The following is a 22,533-nucleotide window of genomic DNA, read 5'->3' on the forward strand; positions in this document are numbered from 1 at the left end:
GCTGGGCATGGGGACAGCTCTGTGGCCCCGTGGCACAGGCTGCAGAGACTGCCCTGGGGTAGCATGCTGGAGGGCCTGTGGGAAGTGATTTGGAGGCTGTCTGCTCCTTCCCAGCCTCCAAATGCCCTCCTCCTGCTATTGGCACAAATGCAGCCATGCCTGCTCTGTACTGTCCCCTCTCTTGTCCAGCATGTCACAGCCTCACCAGTGTTTTCACTTTCCAGGTGGGCAGAGGACAAGGGCTCCACCGTGTCAAGCTGAACCTTTGTGGAAAATCAAAGCAGTGAGGAGAGGAGGAAAGGAGAGTGAAGATGTCCCCAGAACCTCCCAAAGCCTGTCCCAGCAGCTGGCACACAGGGCTGCAGGCTCCTGCAGCTGGGCTGGCAACACAGAGACGAGCCATGAGAGGGGTGGGCAAAGACCCTGCTCTCGACCCCTGAGCCCTCTGGTCACCAGTGCGTCCCCAGTGCAGCTCTGGCCAGTCTCACCAATGGCTCTGGTGGTGTCAGGGCTCCAGTGGATTGCAAAATTGCAGTCGTGCGGTTTTCTCCAGCTGGCTGGAAAGTTTGACGCCGGATTCCCGTATGTGAGGAGCCTTCAGGGGAGCCCGGCACAGCACGGCTCATCTCTCCAGCAGCCTCACCAATGGCAGGGAGCCGAGTGCTGTGCCAGCCCTTGCCCTCAGCACAGCCCCGTGGGGTTTGCCTTCTCACCATCTCCCCCAGCCAAAAGCTGCCCTGTTTCTTATCCTTCAGCCGTGCTTCGAGATCAAAGATTAAAGTGAACCCATAAAACCCTCGGCCTCAAATGTCACAGCACGGACAAGGCCAGCCCAGGACCCAGGCACAAAGCTGTGGGTGCCATGTATGGCCAGGACACGCTCTCCTTGTCACGCTCGGCTGCCTCCCCTGGCCCCTGAGCCCGCTGCCCGCCGCTCCCGGAGCCCAGATGGCAGGAAGATACGGCAGAGACAGTGTGAGATTGGCAGCCCAAGCAGCGCTCCCCTCGCCACCACTGTGACCTCTCGAGCAGGAAGTGTCCCTGAGGTTGCCCTTTCCAGGAACATTCCAGTGGGTGCCTCTGGTCCCCATCCCTGGGCATCCCACAGGCACACAGGGGCTCCAGGATCCCCCCTGCTCTCCTGACCCCATAACCGTGAGGCTGGTGGGGCACAAAAGGAATGCTGAGTGTAAGAGGAGAGGGATGCCTGTGGCCAGCAGCAAGGGCTGGGGGCACTCAGAGTGACACCTGGCCATGTCCAGGGCTGGAGCCTTCCTGCCCCAGCCCTGCCTCCCCAGGAGCAGCCCGTGCCTGCTCAGGGGTGGTGGGGAGCAGCTGGTGCCCCCTCCCTCGCCCTTGACCGCCTCCCTCGCGGCACATGCTGTCATGTGGCAGGGCACAACAACAACACGGGCTAATTGGTTAATGTGATTTCAAAACATGATTTGCAATTATAACTCACCAGAGAGCATTCAATGATCCCGCACATCGGAGAGTGGGTTTTTCTCCTTCGTTTGTTCCTGGAACCTCGAAACCAATTAAGTTTACAGAAGCCAGAAGCAAAGCACTGCTCAGCAGACCTGAAGGGTGGGTTATCTCTGTGCTAATCGCCTCCCTGCCAAGCCACAATCTGGGAACCAAGGGCTGCAGGACAAGCCCTGGGGTAACCCCGATGCTTCTCCCTGCACCACTGAGGGGTTTGGAGGGACCTACACAGGCCCCCCCAGCTCCAACCCATCAAGCATAAGGCTGCTTGGGAGCACTCGTGGACAGGAGGATGCCCTGAGCCATAAAATGTGGGAATAAACTGCTCCTGTTGGCACAGGGAGACTGTCCCTTCAGTTCCCTCCAGAGGTGCTGGCACCTGCTGGCAGCCTGCTCGTCTCTGCCACCCACACAGGACAGCCATGTCCCCACTGGCAGCACCCACAGCCCCACCAGGGCCAGGGGCTTTGTTTCTGCGGCTTGACAATCCTGCAGCAAAGGCTTAAATGCTGTTAAGGTAATTAAGCAAGGATTTAGCAAGGACTTGAATGCCTTTAAATGCAACTCAAATGCCTTTCAAGCCAAACAAACCCAAGCAGCCATGGTGCTCCCGAAACATCCAGCAGGCAGTGCCCAGCTCCCCTGAGTCTTGGCTTGTTTCCCCAGTGACCCCAGTTCTGGGCTCTGTTGCTCCCCACATCCCACTGGAAAGGCAGACATGTGGCCAGCAGTATTTTCTCTTGGGTGGGCAAAGAGATGTTGGGTGCCATCAGCCACTGGAGGGACGATCTGGCAATTACCCTCAGGACGGTGACATGGCTCCCCTCTGCAGGGGACCCCTGCTCACAGGGGAACCCTCCCATGTGCACAGGGCCTGAGTTTCTCCAGGCTGGGAGCTGCCTTCCATCAGCTCCCCAGGCCTCAGGGCGCTGCACACCTCAGGGAGCCCAGCATTCCACCCTGCAGCCACCCAGGCTTCCTGAGGACAGGGAGGGAGCTCAGGCAGCTGCCAGAACCTCTGAGGAGGCACAAGGCAAGGCCAGCAGGGCAGCATGGGGCAGTGGAAGGAAATGTGGGGCTGTTTTGGGGGGGTCTCCAGCCCCTGGGGGAGGGCTCTCCTGTTCATCTCCACGCTTCCTGCAAGCTGTCAGGGGGCGTGGAGCCGGCTGGGGGCCCCTGGGGGATGCCAGGCACACTGCCCAGGGCTGGGCAGCAGGGTGGCAGATGGCTGGGGAGCTGGGGACCGGGGAGCCGGGGAGGACCAGGGACACCTTTCAGCCCAGACAACTGTAGCATCCTTGTTCAGAGTTATTTATAACTGGGCCAAAAATGGAGACGTGGCCACAGCCGTGTCCCTCCTCTCCCCAGGGGGCTGTGGTCGCTCCAGAGCTGACCAAGGAGCAGAGATGGTCCCTGCAGTCCCAGAGAAAGGGCAGTCTGCTCTGGCTCCCTACAGAGGCACCCACAGGGCTGTCCTGAACCCCCTCACCGGCTGGGGTGACTGTCAGTCCCAGGGCCAGAGAGTCCACCACAGGCTCCTGCCGGGTGTGATCCAGGAGAGGGGATAAAGGCCCTTTCATGGCCCATCAGGGGAAAGGATTCAGCGAGGGAAGCACAAAAGGAGGTGCTGGCACTCAGGACTGAGGCTGCCATGTCCCGCAGCCCCAGTGGTGGGATTGGGGTGCCTGCCCCATCCGGGGGGCAGCTGGGGAGCGCTGGCTGCTGGCTCTTGGCAGGCACCGCCTGGTCCCTGCTGGCACCACCCAGCCTTGTGTTTGGGTGCTGTTTCAGGCTGGGCAGTGCTGGCATGGTGGCCCTCTCCAGGGTTGGGAAAGCCCAGGGGCAGCTGCCCCTCTCCCTCCCCTCTGAGCTGGACAACAATTGGCTGCCCGAAGGACGCCGGCCTTGATCCGCACTGCTGGCCGTCCCCAGGGCCGAGCAAACAGAGAGGAAAACAGCCCCGGGCGGCTCCTGCCACCGCCGGCATGCCGCCAGCCCCCGGCACCCCACTCAGGGCTCCTGTCCCCGGACCGTGGCACCAGCAGAGCTGGCAGCACCGCTCTGCCTGGCGCTGCCAGGGGGCTGATGGCACTGACCCACCTGCCCCACAGCCTGCAGGGAGCCCGGGGCTGCAGGGCTGAGCCAGAGGAGGAAACAAACTGGGAGAAGCACCCACCGTGCTGGCAGAGGGCTGTCCCACCGGGAGCAGGGCGGCACAGCCGGGGCGGCGCTGGGACCACTGGCCCTGCTGCGGGGTCGTCCCTCCTTGCACAGTCCAAGGGTCAGCTCGCCCAATTCAGCCCTGTTTGCCATGGGGCTGGGCCAGCCCCTGGGGCTGCAGGCTGCCCGGGGCCCGATGGTTGGTGGCAGAGGGCCAGCACAAGCCCAGGGCACGTGCCACGGCCTTGCCCAGCCACCTCACATGTTTCCCCCACAGCCCGATTCCCTGAAAGCTTTTCCCACCCATAGAGCACGGTGCTTCACGAAGTGCCCCTGGCACCCTTCCCCTGTTGGAGAGCCACCCCCGTCCCACCAGATGCCAGCGGGATACCTGAGGCCAGCTCCAGTCCCATTCCCCCTGGGCACATCCCACACCACCCAATGTCCTACACGTGCTCCGTGGCACTCCCGGGACCCCCACCCTGCCTGCGAGCAGCAGGACCCACGCTCCACCCAACCTGGCCCGGTGGGTGGCAGGAAGCACAGATGAGGGCCGGGATGGGTATGGGGAATGCCACCACCAGCAGGAGCAGTCACCGTGGCACAACGGTGACACAACGATGACACCGTACCAGGGCGGGGATGGGATACAGGCCCCAGCTGCCCTCTCGGCACTACACGGTCCTGGGAAGGTCAGGCCATGGGTGCCAGGCCACGGGCGGCTCTGCCTGGAGCGCTGCTCCCGCTCTGCCGCCGGCAAGGTCAGCGCGGAGCTCCGGCAGCGCCATCCCCCGCCATGCCCGCCATGCCCGCCGCCGGCCAGCCGCTCCCGGTTCCCACCGGCTGGAGGCACGGGCATGGCAATGGTGACCCCGCACCACCCACGCGGGACATGGCGGCCCCGTGACTGGGCGGGCGATGGCCCTGCCCGGGAGAGCGGGGCAGAGCCGGGGAAGAGCCGGGGGAGCTCCAGGGGAGAGCCGGGGGCACGGGGGAGAGCCGGGGGAGCTCCGGGGCAGCGCCGGGGGCGGAGCGGCCCGGCCCGCACCGCTGCGCCACCGCCCTCTGGCGGCCGCCGGCGGCACAGCCGGGCCCGCCCGCTGCCACCCCTGCCCGACCCCACCCGGCACACACCCGGCACACACCCTGCACACACCCTGCACACACCCGGCACACACCCTGCAGACACCCTGCACACACCGGGCACACACCCTGCACACACCCGGCACACACCCGGCACACACCCGGCACACACCCTGCACACACCCTGCACACACCCGGCACACACCCGGCACACACCCTGCACACACCCTGCACACACCCGGCACACACCCTGCACACACCCTGCACACACCCGGCACACACCCGGCACACACCCTGCACACACCCGGCACACACCCTGCACACACCCTGCACACACCCGGCACACACACCCTGCACACACCCGGCACACACCCTGCACACACCCTGCACACACCCGGCACACACCCGGCACACACCCTGCACACACCCTGCACACACCCGGCACACACCCTGCAGACACCCTGCACACACCGGGCACACACCCTGCACACACCCGGCACACACCCGGCACACACCCTGCACACACCCTGCACACACCCTGCACACACCGGGCACACACCCTGCACACACCCTGCACACACCCGGCACACACCCGGCACACACCCGGCACACACCCTGCACACACCCGGCACACACCCGGCACACACCCTGCACACACCCTGCACACACCCTGCACACACCCGGCACACACCCTGCACACACCCGGCACACACCCGGCACACACCCTGCACACACCCGGCACACACCCTGCACACACCCGGCACACACCCGGCACACACCCTGCACACACCCGGCACACACCCGGCACACACCATGCACACACCCTGCACACACCGGGCACACACCCTGCACACACCCTGCACACACACCCTGCACACACCCTGCACACACCCGGCACACACCGGGCACACACCCTGCACACACCCTGCACACACCCGGCACACACCCTGCACACACCCTGCACACACCCTGCACACACCCGGCACACACCCTGCACACACCCGGCACACACCCGGCACACACCCTGCACACACCCGGCACACACCCGGCACACACCATGCACACACCCTGCACACACCGGGCACACACCCTGCACACACCCTGCACACACACCCTGCACACACCCTGCACACACCCGGCACACACCGGGCACACACCCTGCACACACCCTGCACACACACCCTGCACACACCCTGCACACACCCGGCACACACCGGGCACACACCCGGCACACACCCTGCACACACACCCTGCACACACCCTGCACACACCCGGCACACACCCGGCACACACCCGGCACACACCCTGCACACACCCGGCACACACCCTGCACACACCCTGCACACACCCTGCACACACCCTGCACACACCCGGCACACACCCTGCACACACCCTGCACACACCCTGCACACACCGGGCACACACCCGGCACACACCCTGCACACACCCTGCACACACCCGGCACACACCCTGCACACACCCGGCACACACCCTGCACACACCCTGCACACACCCTGCACACACCCGGCACACACCCGGCACACACCCGGCACACACCCGGCACACACACTGTCGTGGTTTGGCCCGGAAATGTGTTTTTGGAAAGGTCTAAGTCGGGCCAATCAGGGGCCAAATTCAAAATTGGCATTTAAGGTGGCCACTAAGGGTTTGGATACGCCTCTGAGAACACATGGGGGTTAAAAGCAGGAGATTCCCAGAGAACTTCCTCTTTGGGAATCCAGCGTTGGTGAGTAGAGTCTGGCCTCTCCCCTGCCCAGCTGCGTCTGGGTGGGGGAGGGGGAGGCCATGACAGGGAGGAGGCCGGGAGCCCCAAAAGGTGCAGAGGTGGAGGAGAACATGCAGGGGTGGAAGAGACTTGGGATGTCTGGGCAGCCCCCCCCCCGGAGAGAGGGACAGAGATTGTGCTGGCAACTCAGCCGGCCAGAAGCGGGGGATGCGTCGAGAGAAGGTGCCCGGCAGATGTGGGAGTCCTTGGGCAGGCAGAGTTGAAGATTTTAACCCCTTTGTAGACTAATAGAAACCTTACAAATACTGAATCCTCCTGAATCAGGATGAGGTGAGAGAGAGATGAGAGATGGGCAAGCGTGAGGAAAGCTGGAAGAGAGAAGAATCCTGAGTGGAAGAGATGATGGAGTGGCCTTGGGCTGGACTCTTTCTTGTATAGCCATGGACAGACCCGTGTTTTTTTTTCCTTGTGACCCAGAGACTGTATTTAGGGGGAGGCAACACCCGGGAGTCAAGAGTGAAGCAGCGGCGTGAACAGAGACGGCTGAAGGGGGTGTGGGATGCCCTCTGTCTCCACAGAGAGGAAGATCTCTGTTCATGAGGCCCCTCGGCCCCAGGGGGTGGAATGTGGGGGGGACTGGTGTCCCAAGTGTTAAGAGACTGCTGTTTCTGGAAGTGGGTGGAGCATCTTTAAACGGGGAGCCCTAAAGGCAGTCCTGGCCCGTGTCCAGTGGTGAGAGCACTGGACATGGGGGGGAGAAGTCACGAGGGCCGATGTTCTCTGGGTGGGGCCATGGGTGACGCGGAAGCACAGGAGGTTTCAATTGTGCTTCCGGGGGTGGCCTATGAGGCAAAGGGGGACTCCTCTCTCCCTGATGGATTTGAGGGTTGATAATTTGAGGGGTGGTGAATCTGTGGAGAAAAGGGAGGGGGAGGAGGAAGGTATCTGGAAGGTTTTCATTCTTAGTTTAGTATGTGTTCCTTTCTAGATTTGTAATAAATAAAGTGTTATGTTTTTTTTTCCCTCCATCCCCGAATGAGAGCCTGCTTTGTTCTGTTCCCGGGTCACATCTCACAGCCACCATTTTGAAAATATACCCTTCATGGGGGCCCTGGCATTGTGCCAGGGTCAAACCATGACACACACCCTGCCCACACCGGGCACACACCCTGCACACACCCGGCACACACCGGGCACACACCCTGCACACACCCGGCACACACCCTGCACACACCCGGCACACACCCGGCACACACCCTGCACACACCCTGCACACACCCGGCACACACCCTGCACACACCGGGCACACACCCTGCACACACCCTGCACACACCCGGCACACACCCTGCACACACCCGGCACACACCCTGCACACACCCTGCACACACCCTGCACACACCCTGCACACACCCTGCACACACACCCGGCACACACCCGGCACACACCCTGCACACACCCGGCACACACCCTGCACACACCCGGCACACACCCGGCACACACCCGGCACACACCCTGCACACACCCGGCACACACCCGGCACACACCCGGCACACACCCTGCACACACCGGGCACACACCCGGCACACACCCTGCACACACCCGGCACACACCCGGCACACACCCGGCACACACCCGGCACACACACTGCACACACCCGGCACACACCCTGCACACACCCGGCACACACCCGGCACACACCCGGCACACACCCTGCACACACCCGGCACACACCCTGCACACACCCGGCACACACCCGGCACACACCCTGCACACACCCTGCACACACCCGGCACACACCCGGCACACACCCGGCACACACCCTGCACACACCCGGCACACACCCGGCACACACCATGCACACACCCTGCACACACCCGGCACACACCCGGCACACACCCGGCACACACACTGCACACACCCGGCACACACCCGGCACACACCCGGCACACACCCGGCACACACCCGGCACACACCCTGCACACACCCGGCACACACCCTGCACACACCCGGCACACACCCGGCACACACCCTGCACACACCCTGCACACACCCGGCACACACCCTGCACACACCCGGCACACACCCTGCACACACCCTGCACACACCCGGCACACACCCTGCACACACCCGGCACACACCCGGCACACACCCTGCACACACCCGGCACACACCCTGCACACACCGGGCACACACCCGGCACACACCCTGCACACACCCGGCACACACCCTGCACACACCCGGCACACACCCGGCACACACCCTGCACACACCCTGCACACACCCGGCACACACCCTGCACACACCCAGCACAGACCCTGCACACACCCTGCACACACCCGGCACACACCCGGCACACACCCGGCACACTGCCCACCCGGCCCCGGCCCACACATCGCCCGCTGCCTACACCCTGCCCACTGCCTGCCCCCTGCCTCTGCCCCCTGCCCCTGCCCACTGCCCACTGCCCTCCGCCCACTGCCCGCACCCTGCTCGCTCCCCACGCCCTGGCTGCTCACTGCCCACTCTCTCCCTGCAGCCTGCCCGCTGCCCCCTGCCCGCCCCACTGCCCACACTCTGCCCACTGCCCATGCCCTGCCTGCCCACCCACTGCCTGCCCCCTCCCACCCCCTGCTTGCCCACTGCCCGCCCCCTGCCCACATCTGCCTGCCCTGTGCCTGCATCCAGCCTGGCGCCACTGGGGCTTTCCCAGCACCCCCTGCCCTGTCACACCCGTGTGGCTCCAGCCCACGCTCCCCCAGATGTGTGTCCCAGCAAGCCCTCTCCCCCCACCTGCACCCCAGAACTCTGCCAGCCCCTCTGTGGGACAGCCAGCCCCAGTCCCTCAGGCTGTCCCATGGGCAGTGGTGGCTGTGCTGCCTCGCACCTCTCCAGTGGGTGTCATCTGTTTCCTGAGGCCTCTGGCCACCCTGGTGCTTTCCGTGGAGCTCAACTCTGTGAGGTGCCCTGAGGCTTCACCTGCTACCACATGGCACAGCGCAGTGACCCTCTGCCAGTTCTGGGACAACATGCTGAGAGCCCAGCCCTGTGGTGGCACTGACATCCCAGGATCGTGTGCTCCAGCCCTCTCCACCTGCACGGTCACAGCTGCCAGGGGGGAGGCTGGGGCCTGGCACAGTATTGGCAGAGTCCCTGGCTGCCCTGAGCCCACCCCACGGCAGGACTGGCTCAGCTGGTGCCGGCTGCTTGGGCACAGATCCTCGTGGCTGGAGGCTCTGCAGCCTCTGGCACAGCCATGTCAGCACCTGGCCACTGCCGCAGAATAAAAACACATTCCCTTGCCTCCAGATGGAATTTCCTGTTTTGTTTTTTTATTAAAATGGTGCCCATTGCCTCCCATGCTGGCAGGCACTGCTGAACAAAGCCTTGCTCCCTTGCTCTCTCACCTCATGCCCTCTTGAAGGGCAGATGGGCTGAGATCATCCTCTCCCTCCAGCGATGGCTTGTGCCCAGCCCAGCCCAGCGCTGCCCACCCTGTTCCACCCCGCCAGCCCTGACACCCAGCGTGTCCAGCCACAACACGGACTTTCCTCCTCCTGCCCCGGCTGAGCGGCTCTTACTGCGATAGAGCCACTAAATCCCTTCTCCCGGGATTCCGGGAAGGCAGGAGAAGTCATGCGGCTCGAGCCGCCCCAGCCCAGCCGAGAGCTTGTTACACATTTACCCCGCATTAATGAGGCGTCACCGGCTGCTCGGCCTTCGGACTGCGGGGTGCTCCCCCCGGCCCACGGCAGCTATGGGGTACCGCGGTGGGGGTACCCCCAGAACGGGCACCCACATCCCCTTCCTCCCCCTCCGGCCCTGCCGGGCTGGACTTTGCAGGAGCAGATGAGGCACGGGGCCGGTGATGAGTGCCTTCACCCCGGCCCTCCTCCAGGGCAGGAACGGGACCGAGCAGGCAGGGACGGGTGCCCGGGGACACCGGGAAGTGCCGCGGCTGCGATCGGCATTCCCAGGCTTGCTCGCACCTCTCTTCCCGTTCCCGGGCAGGCAGAGGGGGTGGCAGCACCCCGAAAGCCCTGGGGTCCCGGGGGCTGTTCCCAAGCGGCCGAGCAGGTCCTTGGGTGCAGAGGGAGGACACGCGACACAGTTGCCTTTTGTTGGTGCCGGCCCGGGAGCAGGGAGCGGGGCTTTGCATCCCCTCCCTCCACCCCCGCCGCCGGCGGGACTGGCGCCCAGCACCGGGGATTTGGGGTTTAAAGAGCCGGCGGCAGCAGAGCCCCAGCTCACCCGCCGGCCGAGGAGGCAGGCGAGCTCCGGCAGAGCCCACGCACTGCAGCAGGTGAGACGGTGGGTTTGGGGCGCCGGGCTGGCCCACGGAGGGGGGCTGTGGCGCTGGGGACCTGGGACAATGCAGCAGGGAGGTCACTGCCTCCCCACAGCGGTACCGGGTGCCAGCGGGCTCGGACGTGGTCCTGAGAGGGCACGTACCACCTCCTTGTTCCTGTCACCCCACAGCTGAGCAGGAACCCCCAGCCCTGTCCCAGCGGGGTGGCAGGGTGAGCACCCGGGAAGTTTCCCGGGCAGTGCTCCTTCCCTGGGCACTGGTTTATGGCAAGGGGAGCTCACCTGGTGGCCTCCCACCTGCTGCCCCTTCGCAGTCCTCACCGGCTCGGTGAAGGCAGGGTGTGCCCTGGCTGGCACCTGGGTGAGCTCCGGGGCCATCGGCAGAGGGGGTGTCCCGGGCCCGGGGCTGGGCAGAGCGGGAGCCGGGCCACAGACAAGGCCCCATTGTGCCGGGCCGGCCGCTGGCTCGGCCATCAATAGCCCCATTATGCTCGGCACGGCCCCCGCAGCCTTCCCAGCCGGCACAGCCCCCCGGGAGCGCCGTGGGAGGCAAGCTGAAGTGGCTGTTGTGTTGGGGGGCCAGGGTGGCAAGAGAAGGGTGACAGGAGAGGGCAGGGTGCCGGGGCTGCTCCACTGCTGCCTGTCTGGGTGCTGCTGGGTGCCACGGAATGCTGTGCTCCCTGGTGCCACCAGCTTTGGGGGCAAGATGCCCAAAGATGCCCTGCTCCCTATCAGGCAGGTTCGGGGGGCAGCTGGACACCCCTGTCCTCACTTCCCCACCCTCACCATCCCACCAGGCACTGCCTGTGCCCCAGGTGGCCGTGGCTGCACTGCTTTGCCCCAGGGCAGGGACGAGCAAGTGGGCAGTGAGGGCTGACATCAGCCCCGTGTGGGGATGCAGCCGGGCCAGCAGGAGAAGATGAATGGATCCGCGTGCTTCCCAACGAGACACACCCTGGCTAAAATTACTGACCCCATGGCAGGGACACCAGCCTATTTTTAAAGCCTAAGGAGCTGGATGCCGCTGGTTGGCATCCAGTGGCTCAGGGCAGGGCCAGAGGGACATGGGCAAAACAGCAGGCAGGGGTGCTCAGCCAGCATCTCCCACTGCCCTGCTGCTGGGGTGGGGAGAGTGCTCGGATGGTGGCAGAAAGCCTGGGTGTCCAGCTCCTCCCACCCATGGTTTTGAGCAGCTTTGGTGGTTTTCAGTGCAGGGCACATGGCTCCTCTGCCTGTCCCAGAGCCTGGCTGCTGGCAGACATGAAGCCAAGGGCAAAAGGTCACTTTGGGTCAGGAGGATAGGATCCTATATGACCAGGACCCCTCCCTTTCCAGAAAGCCACAGTCCTGGAGGATGGACATCTCCTCCTCCATCACCACCCCAAAGGTTCACCATGTACCCTGTGGCCTGGTCCCACAGAAGGGGCACACGATGGCAGCACCCCACAGGTGCTCAGGTACTGGGGTGCACACAGCACCCCCATTCCCTGGGCAGCCCAGATCCATCCAGCACAGGGCTGGGACAATTAAGAAGGGATTAGCTGGGCTACGCCAGCATGGCACTGCTGGGAGCCGGTACCTAATCCCAGCAGGAATGCACTGGGGCCGCTGGGCTCCCTGATGCTGGGGTCTCACCAGCATGTCGTGATGGGGGTGGACATAAGGTCAGGGTGTATCCACAGACAGGGTGTGAGCCCTGGGACACTGCCTCCATGCCGTGCTGCAAGGATGCAGCTGTCTCAGGCACGTTTGCTTGCTGCCAGCCAAGCCCTCACCCTGTCCCCCCGATGAGATGGGATGCCATGAGCTCTGTCCCCTGCCTAGCACATCCTTCCCCTGTACCAGGAATGTGGCAGCCACACAAGGCCCGATGCCATCTCATGGCCCAACGTTATGGATGTGGACCACCACAGATGGACTCCCAAAGAAGTCCTAAAGCCACATCTTTAGTGCCATCACAAACCACCAGCTGTTTTTTTGGGGTGTCTAGACCTAGGGGAGACTAGTTTGAGTGTATCCCTGTGCCTGGGTCATGGGTGTAGGCTGGGGTGAGAATGCCACACTCCTCCCCTGCTGATAAGCTGGCAGTGTCACTGGCAGTGCTGGCAAAGGCCACCCTGCTGCACAAACACATCTCTTGGCTGGGGAGCAGTGCCGTGCCAAGCCCATGTGTCACAGGGATGCCTTTGGCACAGCTGTCATGACACAGCTCACCTTGACCCTTGGATTTTCCAAGTCCTCAGCCATGATGGCTCCACCAGGGCAGAGGGAAGCTCTCTAGGCCTCAGGGACATGGGGGAGCATCCTTTAGCTCCCTTGGGGGAGCCACCCCGCAGAATCACGAGGGTTCTTGTGGTGAGGTGCCATTCCCATTTGGGATGCAGCATTCGTGCCCATCCTGAGGGCTAGTGGATGCCATCCCAGCCCTCCTCCCTGCTGCAGGGGGTCCGGCAGCCGGTGGTCCTGCTCACCCGCTCGATGGCACGGTTACCTCCCGTGCCCTGCTGGCTCAGCCCCTTGGCCTCGCCTGCTGCCCGGAGCCTGCGGAGGCGGAGAGGAGCCGTTTCCTCCCGCTGACACCGCTGGGGGCTCGGGCGCTGCCGGCCGAGCTCCAGATGTGCCGGAACCGCCGGGAGAGATTTGGCCGAGGCAGCGATCCCGGGGCGCGGATCTGCCAGCGGCGGGACGGGATCAAAGAGCGGCGCGGCAGCACCTGCCGGTGCCGCGGGCAGTGACACCCCCGCGCTGGCGGGGGGCCAGGCCACGGCACCTGCCTGCGAAACCTGCCGCGGGCGGCGGAGCGCGGCGCTGAGGCGGGCTGCCAGCGGCCATGCCCGTTCAGATGGCACCGTCACCATGCCAGCGCCCAGCGGCCCCGGTGCCGCGGGAAGGGGCGGCCGGCGGGCGACGTGGCGCATCCCTCCCGCGCCGTTCTTTCCGGGATGGAAGCCCGGCCCTTCTGACGCTTGATGGTTTCTCCAGGCGGAGCCGCTGCCAGCAAGGTCCCCTCAGGGCTCCAGGGCTGGGTGGTGGTGACGTCACCCGGTCACCTCGCCACGCTTGCCGGGAGTGGCGGTGGTTGGAAAAGTCCCAACTGGGTGAAGGGAAACTGAGGCACGGTGCTGGAATAGCACAGGAAGGTGCCCACTGTGCAGGGCTGGGCACGATATCCCTGTCCCCACCACCTCAGCGCCATCCTGTAACAGTAGGCACAGGGACGCCATGCCCGTGTGGGGGCCACTCAGACCAAATTCCTGCTGGTGCCTGGTCAAAGTCTTACAGCAGAGTAACCCCTGCCGTACCGGTGCCAGCTCCTCTGCTGCCCCACCCATCCCCTCGCTGGCTTTGTCCTCCTTGCTGCCCATAAAGCTGGGCTGGGCTGGGCTGGATGCCACCCAGCACTGTGGCACAGCCGGGAGAAGAACAAGTTGTGGTGCTGGAACAGAGCCTGCCAGCATGCCAGAGTACCGGCGCTGGCAGCACGAGGGTTACTGGCAGTGGGACAGAAGGGCATTTCCCGGGCACCCTGCCTGGCACAGCCTCTGCCTGCTGCTGGCCTGCCTGCACGGCTCTGGCTTGCTGCTGAACTCGCTGCCTGCCTGTGCCAGCTGCCTGCCCGCACCTGCACCTGACCTGCCTGCACCCGCTGCCGGCCCGCCTGCCCTCGCTGCCAGCCCACCTGCGCTCGCTGCCCGCTGGCACCCGCCGCCTGCACCTGCCCGCAGCCGCTCCTGCCTCCCCGCTCCTCCTGCACCTGCCTGCAGCGCCTGCAGCCCGCACCCCTGCCTGCCTGCAGCCTGCAGCCCGCACCCCTGCCCGCCTGCAGCCTGCAGCCGGCACCCCTGCCCGCCTGCAGCTCTGCCTCCCCACTCGCTCCGGACCTGCCTTCCCGGACGGCTGTCCCCGCAGGTAGGGACAGTCCGGGGAGCACAGGGCAGGTGTGGCCCCCACGGCAGCTCGTGTTCCCCCGCCCCGAGCCCTGCCCGCCGAGGCACGCGTGGCCCCGCTGCCGGCACCACTCGGCACTTGCTATTCTTGGCAGCGGCAGCTGGAAAATGGGAGGCAGCGGAGGAATTTTGTTTGCTCCGGGCTGGGCTCGGGCCAGACATCTGGGCTGCAGCTGAGCGGGGCGCGGGACCAGCCCCCCGTACCCCCGGTACGGCCCCGGCACCCTCCGGCACGGCCCCCCCGCTCGGGCAAGCAAGAGCCTGTCCCGGCCCGGAGGGAGCCCCGCCACCGCCCGTGTGCTGAGCCACACGTGTGCTGAGCTGGGCGCCCTCAGCTGTGCCCCGGGGACAGCGGGTGTCACCACCGCGGGGATCCCCGCGAGTGTCACCCCGGGCACTGCGGTGGCGGCACGGGTGTGTGTGTGTGTGTGTGTGTGTGTGTGTGTGTGTGTGTGGTGCACATGTGTGTGTGTGCACATGTGTGAAGGTGCCGGCGTGTCCGCCCGTGAGCGCGTGTTCGCACACTCGTGTGCGCGTCCCTGTGCGCGCCCCCGGCCCCGCCCCGCCCCGCCCCGGGGGCCGCCCCGCTCCCTCCCGGCGGACGCGGCGGGCGGGGCCGGGCCGGACCGAGCCGAGCCGGGACACAGGTGGGTGCCGGGGGCCGGCAGGGAGCGGGGGTGGCCGGGGAGTGTCCCGGGACGCGGTGTCTGCGCTGCCGTCGGGGGGCTGCCCGTGCTGGTACTGGGGGGCTCGCGGCGGTGTTCGTGTCCCCTCCGCCACCGGAGGGCTGGCGTTGGGTTGGCACGGGGAGTTTCGCGGGCTGGATCTGCCAGGACTGGCACCGAGGGTCTGTGGTGCTGCCGCTGCTGCCCGCCCCCCGCCCGCCCCCCGTGCCAGCCGAGAGCGGGTCCGCTCCGGGGTCTGCCCGGCGGGGGAGGGCAGGCGGGAGCCCCCCGTGCCCGCCCGGCCCGGCTGGCGGCAGCCCTCGGGGCTGCCAGAGCCCGGCGGGTCCCGCGCCTCATCCCGGCGCCTCTGTAAATGCCATTAGCGCCGACCGCCTTCGTGCCGGGACACCGGGCAGCCGTGGCCGGCGCTGCGCCCAGCCAGGCCCTGCCCGCTGCCCTGCCTGCCCCGGGCTCAGCTCCTCCTGCCCGCAGGAGCCCCTTCCGTGCCGTGTGTATGTGACCCTCCAGGCCAGCATCCCCCGGCTCCGGCAGGGTAGCAGAGCCTGGGGTGATTGCACCGAGCCCCGGGGCTGCGGTGGGGCTTTGGCTGTCACTGGTGTCCTGGTGAGGCCCCAGTGGCTGTGCCGCGGCTGGAACCCACAGGGGCTGGTGATCGGCACGGCTCAGTTTGTGCCTTGCACAAGGCTCTGCAGCTTGGCCAGGGGGCAAGGTGGGATCTGTGCTCTGGCACAGTCCCTGATAACCATCACCGCCCACTCCCGAGGGGAGAGCTGCTGCCAGAGCCAGAGGAGGACTTTCCTACCTCGTGGTGGGCACCCATCAGAGTGGCAGACACACCTGCACGGGCCCCTCTGGGTATTGTGGGCACCTGCTTAGCCAGAGCCCCCAAATCCCGCTCCCATTTCCATGGTGGAAAGGCCAAGGGCTAATGGTGGGGCTGTAGCAGTGGGGGAAACTGAGGCATGGGACCTCATGAGTACCATCATGGACGGCTTGCCCCATGCTCAGGAGCCCACTGACTGCCCAGGGTGCCCTATCTAGTTGTCACCATTCTGGTGCTTGCTCCGTCCTTGTCCCCATTTCTCTAGGACCACTCCGTGCTTGCAGGCAGGAGTGGGCAGAGCCCGGCACGCTGCTGCTGATGGGCTCAGACAGGCATGGGCAGGGCTGGATGCTGCTCGGCTGGGCTGCCTCTGTTTCCCCACGGGCAGGAGCAGGAGGGGTGTTTCTGAAGCCCATTATGTTTGGGATTAGATTAATGAGGACTTAAAAATAGGGAGGGATGTGGCTGGCTCGCATCCCCTCCAACTACCAAGGGCGAGCCCAGTGGGGGATCCCCTTATGCCGTGCCTGTATTGCCCTGCGCTGATGCTCAGGGCTCTGCAGACACTCGGCAGCATCGGGGAGGGATCGTGGTCTGGGGGCTGTGGGGAGGGGGCTGTAACCCGAGCTGAGGTCTTGTTTCTCTGCCCCAGCCGCGGCGCCACCAGCCAGACCCCGGCCATGAGCCGCACGCTGCTCCTGCTCCTGCTCCTGCTGCGCGGGCTGGCCGCTGGCCGCCCCCCGAGCGCTGCCACCCCCCGCCTCAAGCTGGCCTTCCCCGGTGAGCACGGGACACGGGCGGGGTGCCTGGGGTCAGCTCTGGGTGCGCTGGTTCCGTGCCAGCAGCAGCCAGCATCATCCCGAGGGACGGGAGTACCCTGGGGATACGGTGGGGTGGGTGCAGACCCCCAGCACTGGCATGTCCCCAGCACTGCTGCCGCCCTCCCCGCGGGCCATCAGGTGCTGGCCCTGGCTGCCACGCTCCTTACCTGATGCCAGCCCCTCCAGGGCCACCTGCCTGTCCTTGGGGCCACGCCTGTGCTCGGGACCTCACTCCCAGCCCCCGGCGCGTGCAGCGCAGGTGCTGCTGTCCCTGTGTGCACCATGGTGGCACTCCCTGGCCACAGCCGTGCCATACCTGTGGCAGTGTTGTGCCAGCTGGAGGAATGCTGTGTGTCCCGGCTGGCCACTCCACGGGCTCCAGCACGGCGCGGGGGCTTTGTCCAGCGGCGGGTCTCAGCAGGAGCTCTCCTCCCAGCCTGACAAAGGGCTGTTTGTTCCCGCCACGGTGGGATTAGCTCTGCGGGGCAGGGAATGGCCCCTTGTCCCCTGCTGCCGGCCGAGCGGGGCAGAGATGGGTGCCGAGGGCACGGGAATCACTGCTCAGTGCTTTGGGGATGTCTCGGGGGACACAGGGCTGGGTGTGGGGCTGGCGTGGGGGTGAATGCCGGGCAGGCGAGGGCTTGGTGAACCCAGTCAAGCCAGTGGGACAGGTTTGGGGGAGGGGATGGCATGGCGGGGGGCCGTGGCCTGAACCAGGCTGCCTCGGAGCGTGTCCGGGGCACTGGAGGTGGACAGGCAGCGGCGGGGCCGGGCTGAGCGGTGCCCGTGGGTCCCGGCAGAGCTGCGGGCTCGCCACGGGCTGCGCCTCTTCTCGCTGGAGCACTCCTGCTGCTACGAGGCCCTGCTGCTGGACGAGGAGCGCGGCCGTCTCTTCGTGGGCGCCCAGAACCACCTGCTGTCCTTGGCCCTGGATGACATCAGCCAGCGGGACAGGAAGGTAACGGGGCGGGGGGACAGGCTGGCAGGGCAGTGCTGGGTGCTTCAGGCGCCGTGAGCAGCCCCTTCTCCACCCGCAGATCTACTGGCCGGCTCCCGTGGAGTGGAGGGAAGAATGCAACTGGGCCGGCAAGGACATCACTGTGAGTGGTGGGGAGTATTGTGGGATGCCAGGACTGTGCCAGGGATCTGCCCCAGCACTACCTCACCGTTCATTGCCTCCATCCCCAGGCCGAGTGCATGAACTTTGTGAAGATCCTGCACCCCTACAACCGGACCCACCTGTACGCCTGTGGCACCGGTGCCTTCCACCCAGTCTGTGCCTTCATCGAGGCTGGCCAGCACGCAGAAGTGAGCCTCCCCTGGCACCACCACCACAGCCTCCAGCTGCTGCCACCTGCCCACCTCCCATCCTTACCCCTCTCCAGGAGCCTGTTTTCAAGCTGGACCCCCACCACACTGAGGATGGCAAGGGGAAGAGCCCATATGACCCCCGGCACACAGCCACCTCTGTCCTTGTGGGTAAGGGCATTCTGAGCCTGGTGCTGGGTGCAGCGTGGCACAGGGGTGCCAGGGGGGCCCCAATAACACTTCCCTCGGTGCCTGCCAGGCGAGGAGCTCTACTCTGGGGTGGCCACCGATCTGATGGGCCGTGACTTTACCATCTTCCGCAGCCTGGGCCGGCGTCCCTCCATCCGCACGGAGCAGCACGACTCTCGCTGGCTCAACGGTCAGTGCTGGGACTGGGAGGGAGGGGGGCAGGGGGCACCACTGGCACCCTGGCACAGCAGTGCTGCTGCATCAGGGCAGTGACTCCTTCAGGCTCAGGTGTACACTGTCCTTCACTGCCTCCAGAGGGTGATTTCAGGGGTTTGTGTGTCGCCTCCAGACCCCCAGTGTCTGCTGGAGTCCCATCCTCACCCTGCCTCTGCTCTGCAGCTGGGCAGGGTTGGCTCTGCATCCTCCCCTGGGACCCCTGCAGGTACTCCAGGGTCCCTGGGGAGCAGAGCTAGTGGAGTCATTGGAAGCACCACCCCTCTGTCCCCAGAGCCCAAGTTCGTGGCCGTTTTTTGGGTGCCAGAGAGCGAGGACCCCGACGACGACAAGATCTACTTCTTCTTCCGTGAGACAGCAGTGGAACGGCAGCAGGGGCTGGGCAAGACCAGCTTCGCCCGCATCGGCCAAATCTGCCGGGTGAGAGCACCCACAGGCAGCTGGGCTGGGGCCAGGGTGCCCAGGGGTGCCACCTGCTGCTGCTGACACCGGTGTCCTCCTCTCCCTGGCAGAACGACATGGGCGGGCAGCGCAGCCTGGTGAACAAGTGGACCACGTTCCTGAAGGCTCGGCTGGTGTGCGCCGTGCCAGGACCTGACGGGGCAGACACCCACTTTGATGAGCTCCGTGAGTAGACGGGGATGTGACCCCACCAGCGTGGCTGTGGGCCGCACTGGCAGCGCTGATGCCTTCCCTGCTTGCAGGGGATGTTTTCCTGTTGCAGACAAGAGACAAGCGCAACCCTCTGATCTACGCCATCTTCTCCACCTCCAGGTCAAGCCCCCTCCCCAGGACCCTGCACATACCCAGTGGTGTCCCCCTTGCCCCCTGACATCTTTCTGTCTCTCTCCCACCAGCTCTGTTTTCCAAGGCTCAGCTGTCTGTGTCTACACCATGGCTGACATCCGCCGGGCTTTCCTGGGCCCCTTTGCACACAAGGAAGGTCCCAACTACCAGTGGGTGTCATACCAGGGCCGTGTGCCATACCCCCGCCCAGGCATGGTACGTGGTGTAGGGGTGTCCGGCTGGTGCCCCCAGTGGGATGCCACTACGTGGGGTGGGGACAGCGGGGTGTGAGACCCTGCTTAGCCTGTGCTGTCTCCCTGCAGTGCCCCAGCAAAACCTTCGGCACCTTCGGCTCCACCAAGGACTTCCCAGACGAGGTGATCCAGTTTGCCCGTCACCACCCACTGATGTATAACCCTGTCTTGCCCCATGGCCAGCGCCCCCTCTTCCTGCAAGCCGCCGTGCCCTACACTTTCACCCGCATAGCTGTGGACCGTGTCACCGCTGCTGACGGCCACTACGACGTCCTCTTCATTGGCACAGGCATGTAGTGACCCTAGGGACGGGGCAGTGAGGGACGGCGGGCAGATGCTGGGGCTGGGACCCGTGGCCTCACCCCTCCCTGCCTGCAGATGTGGGCACAGTGCTTAAGGTGGTCTCGGTGCCCAAGGAGAGCTGGCACCGCATGGAGCCGCTGCTGCTGGAGGAGCTGCAGGTCTTCCAGGTGAGGGTCGGGGTTCCCCATCCCACCAGTCAGACTTCCTCGCAGTGCTGTCCGTGCTCTGGGTTGTGCCAGGGCACTCCAGCTCCAGGATGTGGGAGCCAGGATGCTACATCCCTAGGTTGCCCCGTGCACCCTTAACTCCTGCCCATGCTCTGCCCACAGGACGCCTCCCCCATCATCAGCCTGCAGCTCTCCTCCAAGCGGGTAAGGGGGGACCCCTGGGCATTCCCAGGTCCACCACGGCTCTGCCTAGCCCCGTGCCACGGCAGGGGGGTGCTCAGCTCTGCTCTTCCCCCAGCATCAGCTCTACGCTGGCTCAACCACAGCGCTGGCCCAGCTGCCCCTGCACCGCTGCAGCGCCTACGGCAAAGCCTGTGCCGAGTGCTGCCTGGCCCGGGACCCGTACTGCGCCTGGGATGGCAACACCTGCACCCGCTACGTGCCCAACACCAAGCGGTAGGTGACAGGCCGGGCTGCCCGAGGCCGCGGTGGGGAGCGCGGGTCCCGCTGCAGCCCCCGCTCCTCCCTCGCCTTCCCGCAGGCGCTTCCGCCGGCAGGATGTCCGCAACGGCGACCCCAACGTGCTGTGCTCTGAAGGTGAGCCGGGAGCCAGCCGGGGTCCGGGGGCTGCCCTGCCGTGCTGGGGGCTGACAGCCAGGCTGTGTCCCCGCAGACCCCAGGCGGGACAGCGTGCCCCAGAAGCAGCTCTATGGGGTGGAGGGAAGCACCGTCTTTCTGGAGTGCATCCCCAAATCCCTGCAAGCCCGCATCCTCTGGACATACCAGCGCACCCTGAATGATCCACAGCGAGAGGTAGGCTCTCCCTGGCCGGGTACCGCCGGTGGGGCCGTGCCGTGCCGTGCCGTGCCGAGCCGTGCCGTGCCGTGCCGTGCCGTGCCGTGCCGTGCCGTGCCGTGCCGACCGCCCATCCCCGCGGGTACTGCAGGTGCAGATGGACGAGCGGGTGGTGCGGACGGAGCGGGGTGTCCTGCTGCGCAGCGTGCAGCGCTCCGACGCCGGCCTCTACCTGTGCCACGCCACGGAGCACGGCTTCACGCAGCCCCTGCTGCGGCTCTCCCTGGAGGTGATGGGCGCCTGGCAGGCCACGGGCGTGGCATCCGCCGGAGACCCCCAGCTCGCCGCCGGCATCCCCGGCCGCAAGCTCTGGTACCGGGACTTCCTCCAGCTGGTGGAGCGGCCGCCGCTGGGAGCCACGGACAAGGTGTGCCAGAGGCTGTGGAGCCGGGGCAGACCCCCGCCGCCGCCCCGCGCTCCCGCCGGGCCCCCCGGGCGCGGGCAGGGCGAGGAGCCGCGCAGAGCCCGCCGCCGGCGCACCCACGAGGGGCCGCGGGCCGAGCGCGGTCCCCGCAGCGCGTCCCCCTGGTGACCCGGGGGTCGGCCCCGGGCGCCGGGCTCTGCCTAGGAGCGGGGCCGCAGGGGGGGCACAGTGCCGGGGGCTGCGGCTCCGGGGCCGAGGAGGGCAGCCGGGCTGAGCAGCCCCCCGAGGGGCTGCCGACTGCCCTTGCCACCGGCTCCAGCACCGGTGGGGACCCAGCCGGCTGCCGGCGTCGCAGAGTCACCGAAATATTTATTAACGACTGTTACTATGAATGTAAACCTGCGGGGCCAGGCGGTGCCCCCCCCAGCACGGCACTGCGGGAGGACGGCACAGCAGGGCCACGCTCGGGTCCCAAAAGGGCTACAGGCAGCACTGGGAGCACGGTACAGCAGGGCGGGCACTGGTGGGACGCAGGAGGAGGGGGGCATGAAGGGCAGATGTTGGGGAGGCATAAAGGTGGCACCCACCGCTCTGGGTGTGGAACAGTGGCGCGGGGGACCTTGTACTAATTGAGCACAATAAAGCAGATTCAGCCGCCCAGGGTCCCGTGTCTGACCCAGAGCCCCGGGAAGCGCTCAGGGGCAGCCCGGTGCCCCACAGCACGGCCCCGCTCTGGCACCCCAGGCCTGGAGGGGAGGGATGTCCGGCAACACCGCAGGGCTGAAGGGAAACGAGACTTTCAGGGACACTGCAAGGCTGATGGGTTTCCCCCAGACTTCCAGCTCCCCGTGCTTTCAGCTCCACTTTGATTTCTAGAAGATGAAAGCCAAACTTCCCCGGTGCCAGCAGGCAGCAGTTAAGGCAGTGACCGCGGGTGACCTCGGAGTCTGCTGCCTCCTGCTGTCTGCGCTGGCAGCAGGACCCCTGGTGGCACTGGCCACATCCCCCGGCCTGTG

The 22,533-nt window shown here is 66.0% G+C and overlaps 1 protein-coding gene across 2 annotated transcripts; it reads left to right on the forward strand.

Annotated features, from left to right (window-relative positions):
* The first annotated feature begins 10,656 nt into the window (after nucleotides 1–10,656).
* Nucleotides 10,657–22,165, forward strand: SEMA3B (semaphorin 3B). Of its 2 annotated transcripts, none has more exons than XM_064432499.1 (18): nucleotides 10,657–10,775; nucleotides 16,889–17,016; nucleotides 17,858–18,015; nucleotides 18,095–18,157; nucleotides 18,246–18,365; nucleotides 18,443–18,536; nucleotides 18,625–18,744; nucleotides 19,063–19,208; nucleotides 19,301–19,415; nucleotides 19,493–19,562; nucleotides 19,646–19,790; nucleotides 19,898–20,117; nucleotides 20,207–20,298; nucleotides 20,461–20,502; nucleotides 20,597–20,754; nucleotides 20,840–20,895; nucleotides 20,972–21,111; nucleotides 21,245–22,165. In XM_064432499.1, exons 2-18 carry the CDS (start codon nucleotides 16,917–16,919, stop codon nucleotides 21,683–21,685), a joined length of 2,280 nt encoding a protein of 759 aa, XP_064288569.1. In that variant the 5' UTR covers nucleotides 10,657–10,775; nucleotides 16,889–16,916; the 3' UTR covers nucleotides 21,686–22,165. The 2 variants fall into 2 exon arrangements, with proteins under 2 accessions (XP_064288569.1, XP_064288570.1); XM_064432500.1 differs by lacking the exon at nucleotides 10,657–10,775 and adding an exon at nucleotides 15,298–15,374.
* Nucleotides 22,166–22,533: the final 368 nt, after the last annotated feature.

The sequence above is a fragment of the Passer domesticus genome, chromosome 9, assembly GCF_036417665.1.
Source record: "Passer domesticus isolate bPasDom1 chromosome 9, bPasDom1.hap1, whole genome shotgun sequence".
Taxonomy (NCBI): Eukaryota; Metazoa; Chordata; class Aves; order Passeriformes; family Passeridae; genus Passer; species Passer domesticus.